Genomic DNA, 8,668 nt, shown 5'->3' on the forward strand with positions numbered 1-8,668 from the left:
GTGAAAATAAAAATGCGTTAATAAAATAAATACTAAACTAATATGATACACGATACTGAGGTCGAGAACTGACTGTGAAGTTGTACAAAGATTCGATGTATGCGATGGCAAGTCTTTATGAATGAAGCAAAAAGAGAAAGAGTAAATAGTAAAAACATCGCAAGTTTGTCAATTGTGTTAAAGATGCAACTAAGGTTCCACTTTTCCTTGGCGTACACCTCTCGGTGATTGGTCGTGTTCCCATATCTCTATGGTGAAACGATGATGAACGTGATGAACGCAAGGTTGTTTCCATCTCTGAAAATACTTCTTGCTTTAGTTAACGCATTCTTCCAACCCTCTCTCGATAGGCGGAATAACATCTTCACTTCTGCTCTCACAGGTGAAGATGCCGTCAAGCATGCTTTAGCTAAACTTAATTATTTCCTTAATGCAAATTAACTTACTCGCTTAATTCTTGTTATTTAACCATTGGATTAAGAAAACATCATGGAGAAAATGGATTATGGATGTACGGAAAGAGACAGCGAGATGACAATGGAAATTATCATAACATTTAATACTAAAATTAAGCGTCTGATACATGTTGTGAATGAAAGAGTAAAGAAGATGAATACAGATGATGAAATAGAGATTAGAAACAAATACAGAAAGAGTGTCAATGTCTTGACCTAGATCTTGAATGGAGGTTGTGCTTGCCGACGTGTGGAAGTAGTGGAGAGGAAAGCTTCCCTCTCAGACTTGCTTTCCTGGTAGAATTGACCTTCGCACAGAGCTTCAACTACGGGGATTGGAAGAATTCTCTGCTCGGAGACTCACCTCTCGGCCTTATCTCGTGGTTCGTCCGGATCTACTTTGTAAGTCGCTTCAAACTAGCCTTTCTCTCAGAATCAATATATGCACGTCTCTATGTATTCATGTATATCTTTCAGTGAATTTGCAGAAGCTATTTATAGGTGAGGCTTGGCTCTTTGAATGTGTGGTCCCCACTGTATGGTTATGGTAGTTCTTGAAATGGCAGAATGAGAAATTCCTTTTGTTACGCAATCAACCCATCAAAAATGCACAACTGAAAGCTATACACTTGTCAGAATCCTCCGCAAATGTGTTGCTCTTTACATCTTCAATCGATCGCCGCATGCGATGTTATTTTTTATTACCGCATGCGGTTGAAATTGCGTTGATCGCTAGGGCTCTTGATCGATTGTCGCATGCGTCGTCATTGCGTTGATCGTCTCCTCGTTCTCGATTGATGGGCGCAATGCGACGTAGATGCGTTGTTCATTTTATCTTTAAGCCATGAACGCATGCGGTGACTGATTTCCTACAAACAGAAACTGAAACATTCTATTCTACCATCGCAATGGTGTTAGTGGGTGTATTGACGACATTTTATAATTTTCGCATTTCTTAGCCAATTTCTATACTATCGACGCAACTTTTCTTTCTTTTAGCCGCAATATCTAAATAAAACAGTATAAATAACTTGTATTTCTACAAGTTATCACACCCCCAAATTTAGATATATGCTTGTCCTCAAGCATATCTTCAACTAAGGCAATATTGCTCAATTCTTATCCTAACTTCTGCGTCGATTGGTTGCTCTGAATGCTCCACCTACACAACATTACTTAACAATGCAATTTCGTTCTATCCTTTAATAATTCATAAACATGCCCTACTTTATTCTTTTATTCAAAAAATCTCTAATAAAAAATTCCTTTCTTGTTTTGAAAAGAATGTTTACCTCTTCTTGCAAAAACAACTTGGTGCGTTTGTATGCGGTGGTCTAGTTTGCGTCATTTTATTAGAGACTGTTGATCATGGTTACACCCTTCGTTTTGGCTTGTTCCCACGGGTGTCATGCGAACATCCAACTACGGTTGTGTGCCAATCTCAACTTCAACTCTTAATTTTCAGCTAAGTTTTCTTTTGCTGATCAGAGGAGTTGTCCCTTATATTCTTATTTTTCTCTCATTTTTTTCCTCTTTTCAATGCGAACATTCAACTACGAGCAGGTTCATTTCATGACTTAACTCTTATTAGGTTGGGGTTTTGATTTTCCCTTGCACTGACATTGAAGTTTGTATGATTTTTTTTTTTTTGACAATGAACGCATTTTCTAATGATAACAGCATCCGCTTGATCGCATCTGATCAGACCTTCTCCACCCCCAAATTTAGAGATGTGCAAGGTTCTCATTGCGTTGTTTTGGACAGAATAGACAAACACTTAGTTAAAATTTTGAAAAGAAGGTTTGAGCAAAGTCTTGAAGGATAAAAGGTAAAGCAGTGCTATTGCTACAAATTATCTAAGTGTTAGTCAGAAAATACAAAGTGTCAGAAATGTTTCTAAAGGTATGCACATAACTCATCATGGCAGCACAATGAATAACGCAAAATAAAAGATAAAGAACATCGCAATAATTGACAAAGGATGATAAATAAGAGGCTAACACATACGGAAATAATTGTTACTCAGTTGTATTAAAAATTAACCAAGTATACAAAGAATTACAAATAACGCAATACAAAATTTGAGCATGTACAAAGAATCAAGAAATAGCTTCTATACATAGAAATAATGAATTGAAATTATCCTTTGTATTTTACTCAGATGGGTGCAAAGTTAAAGATTAATGCAATGCATTTGTTACCGCAAGTGCATATTTGCAGAGGACGGGCAAAAACGCATGCATTAGCTCAACACACCCCTTAACTCAGTGCATTTCTGGAGGACGGGCGCACGGTATTTTTACTGGTGCAACACTACCTCAACATAGTGTGTTTTTGCTAAGGACGGGCGAAAAATACATACAAGCGCAACACACCCCTCAGCGCAATGCATTTGGGTAGGATGGACGCAAAGTGTATCTTATTAGTGCAAAATGTACCCATCATCACAATGCACACCGATTTTTATTTTTCTTTTTAATTCATCAAACACGCAAGTTGATAAGACTTTACGGTGTTCATCATTTTATTCAGTCATTCACGAAAATTTTAAGAACAACGCTACTAATGCATAAAAGTAAAGAAATTAAACACGACATGGAAATACACAATTGAATTAAATTGAAAGTAAACACATAAAGCAGTAAAGGTTAATTCTAATAAACAGTAACTAACGCAATTTAGAAATCAGTAAATGAAAGCTATAAAGAAAGCAATTAAACATAGATATAGGGATGCTGATTGAAGGAATTTTTTCAGAGTGACCGCAATAGCATTCCCGCAAGCGGTCAATCCTGCTTGCCTAAGTCGATGGTTTCCATGCATCGTTCCGCATCACCCTCGTAGTAGGGCTTAATTCGTTGACCATTGACTTTAAATGCGTTGCTCCCATCTTCAGTTGTTAGCTCCACTGCGCCATGGGGAAAGATAGTCTTGATGCGAAATGGCCCAGACCAGCCGGACTTCAACTTCCTTGGGAACAATCGCAAACGCGCGTTAAATAGAAGTACCTGTTGACCCTCAAAGAATTTTCGGTTGCTTATGCGGTCATCATGCCACTTTTTGATTCTCTTCTTATAGAGCTTGGCATTTTCGTAGGCGTTCATTTGCCACTCGACCAACTCGTTCAACTGCAATTTCCAGACTTTCCTCGCACTTGCCAGATCAAAGTTCAGCTTTTTGCTTGCCCACATTGCCTTGTGTTCCAACTCGAGGGGTAGATGACAAGCTTTTCCGAAGACCAGAGCATATGGGGACATGCTTATTGGAGTTTTGAAGGCAATCCTATATGCCCACAATGCTTCATCGAGCTTGGGTGACCAATCCTTCCTGGAGGTACTGACTACCTTCTCCAAGATAGTTTTGATCACTCTGTTAGAAATTTCTACCTGCTCATTGGTTTGTGGGTGATAGGCAGTTGCAACTCTATGGCTGACATTAAACTTGGTCAACAGGTTGGTGATGATGCGGTTGATGAAATTTGATCCTTCATCGCTGATTAAGGCATGGGGCGTTCCATATCGGGTAAAGATATTCTTCTTGAGAAATTTCGCCACCATGACCGCATCGTTCTTAGCACATGCGATGGCCTCAACCCACTTCGATACATAGTCAACTGCGACCAGAATGTATTGATGACCTTCTGAAGGCGGAAATGGGCCCATAAAGTCGATTCCCCATACATCAAATAATTCGATTTCCAAGATTGAAGTCAAGGGCATTTCATTTCTTCTAGACATGTTCCTTGTTCTCTGGCATCTATCGCATTGCACAACATGGGCATGGGCGTCCTTGAATAGTGTTGGTCAAAAATAGCCACTCTGTAGAACTTTTGCGGTGGTTCGCTGTCCCCCAAAATGTCCTCCATAAGGAGACTCATGAAAAAGCTCCAAAATGTGTTTGGCCTCATGCTCAGGAACGCATCAACGCAAAATATGATCAGGTTCAAGTCAATACAAGAAGGGGTCATCTCAGAAATAAAACTTAATGTCATGTCTCAGCTTCTTCTTCTGTTGGTATGTGTAGTCTTCTAGTACTTGGCCGCAAACTATGAAGTTTACAATGTCCGCATACCATGGAACATTAACGCATATCGACATTAGTAGCTCATCAGGGAATCTTTCTTCAATTTCTTTTTCTTTCTTCTAAACCTTGCAGTTTTCTAATCTTGACAGATGATCTGTGACTTGGTTCTTGGTGCCCTTTCGATCCTTAATCTCTAGGTCAAATTCTTGCAGGAGTAGTACCCACCTTATCAGTCTTGGTTTCGCATCCTTCTTCGTCATAAGTTATTTGATTGCAGAATGATCGGTATACACCACAACATTTGTTCCAATTAAGTACTGTCGAAATTTCTCCAGCGCAAATACTACTGTAAGCATTTCTTTTTCCGTGGTTGTATAATTTTCCTACGCATCATTCAACGTCTTGCTAGCATAATAGATAGGATGCAAAACCTTATCTTTGCGCTGACTCAAGACTGCACCCACTGCATATCCACTAACGTCACACATCAATGCAAACGGTTGCGTCCAATCCGGCGCAATCAGAATAGGTGCGGTGATGAGCGCATTTTTCAGCGTGTGGAATGCTTCGGCGCATGCATCATCAAAATCATATTCGCAGTCAATCTCGAGGATCGCACTTAGGGGCCTTGCGATCTAAGAAAAGTTGCGGATAGATCTTCGATAAAACCCCACATGTCCTAGAAAACTCCTAAGTGTTTTCACATTGACTGGTGGTGGTAACTTGGAAATTGCGTCGATTTTCGCTTGATCAATTTCCAAACCTGCCTTTGATATCTTGTGACCTAGCACAATTCCTTCTTCAACCATGAAATGACATTTCTTCTAGTTCAGAACAAGATTAGTTTCAATGCATCTCTTCAAGACTTTTTCAAGATTTGATAAACAGGAGTCATAATTATTGTCAAAAACTGAAAAATCATCCATAAATACCTCGACTGACTCCTCCAAGAAATATGAAAATATTGCCATCATACACCTTTGGAAGGTACTTAGTGCATTACAGAGTCCAAATGGCATGCGAAGGAATGCAAATGTGCCGAATGGGCACGTGAAGGTTGTCTTATCTTGATTTTCTAGTGCAATCGCAATTTGGTTGTACCCTGAGTAGCCATCGAGAAAACAAAAGAATCCATTTCCCGCAAGTCAATCTAACATTTGATCAATAAACGGGAGTGGAAAGTGGTCCTTCTTTGTGGCCAGATTTAATTTGCAATAATCCATACAGATTCTCCACCCCGTGGTTGTCCTTGTAAGAATTAACTCATTCTTACTGTTGGTGATGACTGTCATTCCCCCTTTCTTTGGAACGCATTGCACTGGGCTTACCCAGCTGCTATCAGATATAGGGTAAATGATGCCTGCATCAAGCCACTTCACTATCTCTTTCTTCACAACCTCTCTCATGGCAGGGTTCAAACGGCGTTGCCTCTCTAGAGATCCTGTTCTTCCTTCCTCAAGACGAATCTTATGCATGCAATATGAAGGACTAATTCCTCGAATGTCCACTAAGGTCCATCCCAAGGCTTTTGCGTTGTTTTTTAGGATCTAGATAAGTGCTTCCTCTTTCTCTTTGCTCAGCGAGGCAGATATAAGAACCGGTAAAGTGTTATTGCCTTGTAGATAAACATATTTGAGGTGCACTGGAAACGGCTTCATCTCTAACATGGGTGGTTCTTCTAAAGATGGCTTAGTACGCTGCGTTGTTCGTTCAGATAACTTGATTGTTTCAAAATCATACTCAATTGGAATTGCGGCGCAATTTTCCTCCCACATTCCGCCGATCCCAAAGTCTTCTTCTTCCGATTCTTCTAGGGGCTCATGCCAATGTTCTTCCTGCAATTCCCCAACATATTGACAATTTTCCATATCACTCGGGTATTTCAACGCATTGAGAACGTTGAACTTAACTTGCTGATCGTCGACCCTGATGGTAAGTTCTCCTTTTATTACATCGATCAGTGCTCGCCCTGTTACAAGAAATGGGCGACCTAAGATGATAGGCACCTCAATATCAGCTTCATAATCTAATATGATAAAGTCAGCAGGGAAGATGAACTTATCTACTTGCCCAAGTACATCCTCTATTTTGCCCTCAGGATGCATTATTGATCTATCGGACAACTGCGACGTAATCGTGGTGGGTCTTGCATTGTTGATATTTAGCTTTTTGAAGATTGACAAGGGCATTAGGTTTATACTTGCCCCCAAATCACACAGTGCATTTCCGACTTCTTTTCCCCTTATCGAGCATGGCAATGTGAAACTCCCGGGATCTTTCATTTTAGTGGGGATGTTGTTTTGAAAAAGCACACTACACTCATAAGTTAATGCGACCGTTTCATTCTCCCCAATCTTCCTCTTGTTGGCAAGTATGTCCTTGAGGAATTTCACATAGCTCGGCATTTGTTCCAAAGCTTCTATTAAGGGAATGTTAATATGTAATTGTCGGAGAACATCCAGGAACCTCTGGAATTGTTTGCTGTCATATTTCTTTCTCAGCCTGGACGGGAAAGGTGGAGGATCCTGTCGTACTTTCTGTTCAACTGGCTGTTCATTGAGGTCCTTTACTTATTGTGTTTTAGGAGCTGGAGGTTACAGTGATTTTGAATTTAAGTCTTGCTGAGATTCACTCCTTGTAGAAGTATTTCCTTCTGAACTGGTAGTTCTATGGTTTGTGGTTGATTGGTCATCATTGATGATTACCTCTACTGGCCTTGTTATTGAATCTAGTACTGGTGGCAGGGGATTGTTGTCTTGCCACTTTTCAATGTCATTGCTTGACATTGCTCTTTACCATGTGGCCCCGATGCTCCCGAGCTGCTAGGCAGTGTACTAGTCGCTTTATTCTTAAGTTCGATCTCAAGCTGTTCAATCTGATCCTCCAAATTTCTAAGGGAGGAAGCTTGCGATTGCTTAATTGCCTCATTCTTCTCAATATAATGTTTCAATAATGTTTCCAGCGAGGTACTACAAGAGGTGTCAGAAAAGGACGGTTGGTCGTAGGGTTGTACACTCTGATTAATGAAAACCAGAGGATTGCCTCGATTCCCATGATGACTGTTCTGATGATTACTTTGGCACCCCTAGTTGTGATTCCCGCCCCAACTGAAAGTTAGGTGATTCCACCAACTAGGGTTGTTGGTGTTGCCGAATGATTCGTTGTGAATAGAGTATACGGATTGTTGATTCAACAGGCAGACTTCCACTGAGTGTCCTTCTCCGCATTGCACGCAATTTACTACAGCCACTCGTGTCAACGCATTGGCTTGTGCTGAACCTTGAGAGAGATGTCCTTGCTGAATAGCCATAGTTTGAAGGAGCGAGGTCATTGTGGTCATCTGGTCTACCAAGGTGTTCATTGTATCAGCTGGTACAATGGCACCTTCTGCTCTTCTTTGTTCCAAACCTTTTTCCTCATACTCGTTATCTAACCACTCATCTGTATTCTGCGAAATGCGATCTAAGATGATCTTTGCTTCCGTATACGCCTTGTCCATTAATCCTCCTGCCGCGAAGGCATCAGCAACTGCTTGCGTTGATTGATCCAAGTCATTATAAAAAGTCTCCATCAGAACGCAATCGGGAATCCCGATATGCAGACAGTTCTTCACTAATTGTCTGAATCGCACCCAGGCAGTGCTCAAAGTTTCATAACCCTTCTGTTCGAAATTCAACACATCCCTCCGTCTCCTTGCATTGACGGCTGGAGGGAAGAATCTATTCATGAACCTTTCGACCAACTGATCCTATGCGTTGATTTCATTTGGCTCTAGTGACTGAGCCCACCTTCTTGCCTCATCCCTATGGGAAGAGATACAATCTAATTCCTTCAGGAGTCACACCAGGTATGGAGAATGCGTTTCACATTTCTACAAAGCTATTCAAATGAGCATGCGGGTCTTCTCCTTGTAGACCTCCGAATTGTCCCACATTTTGGATCATCTGAAGCATGATCGGCCTTATCTCAAACCTTGCGTTCTTCTCAACCGTGGGTCTTGAAATTCCGGGCGAGAAGTTATAAAAACTCGGCGCCGCGTAGTTTCTTATAGGGATGTTGCGGTCGGCAGCAAGAAATACAGGGTCTTGCGCTGGCCAATTTACCCCTTGATTCCCATCGGGCCTCTCATTATTATTTGCCATGTTTATTCTTTGCCTAAATTGGTTCTGATGTGCTTTTGCGCGAAAAAT

The 8,668-nt window shown here is 40.8% G+C and overlaps 2 protein-coding genes across 2 annotated transcripts; both read right to left on the reverse strand.

Annotated features, from left to right (window-relative positions):
- Window positions 1–3,241: 3,241 nt before the first annotated feature.
- LOC120090610 (uncharacterized) lies at window positions 3,242–3,712 on the reverse strand. The gene has a single exon (XM_039048329.1). It carries the CDS (start codon window positions 3,710–3,712, stop codon window positions 3,242–3,244), a length of 471 nt encoding a protein of 156 aa, XP_038904257.1.
- A 2,313-nt stretch (window positions 3,713–6,025) lies between these two features.
- LOC120090611 (uncharacterized) lies at window positions 6,026–8,049 on the reverse strand. The gene is made up of 2 exons (XM_039048330.2): window positions 7,828–8,049; window positions 6,026–7,027 (listed from the first exon to the last, which is right to left on the reverse strand). Exons 1-2 carry the CDS (start codon window positions 8,047–8,049, stop codon window positions 6,026–6,028), a joined length of 1,224 nt encoding a protein of 407 aa, XP_038904258.2.
- Window positions 8,050–8,668: the final 619 nt, after the last annotated feature.

The sequence above is a fragment of the Benincasa hispida genome, chromosome 11 (genome assembly GCF_027475165.1).
Source record: "Benincasa hispida cultivar pf3 chromosome 11, pf3_genome.v1.1, whole genome shotgun sequence".
NCBI lineage: Eukaryota > Viridiplantae > Streptophyta > Magnoliopsida > Cucurbitales > Cucurbitaceae > Benincasa > Benincasa hispida.

Bases quoted from the DNA above. Each gene is read 5' to 3' on its own strand.
- LOC120090610 (XM_039048329.1), bottom strand. From the start codon at position 3,712: ATGTCCCCATATGCTCTGGTCTTCGGAAAAGCTTGTCATCTACCCCTC.
- LOC120090611 (XM_039048330.2), bottom strand. From the start codon at position 8,049: ATGGAGACTTTTTATAATGACTTGGATCAATCAACGCAAGCAGTTGCT. The intron at 7,028-7,827 runs GTAGACCAGATG...CTCAATGAACAG, and splicing joins CTGATACAATGAACACCTTG to CCAGTTGAACAGAAAGTACG.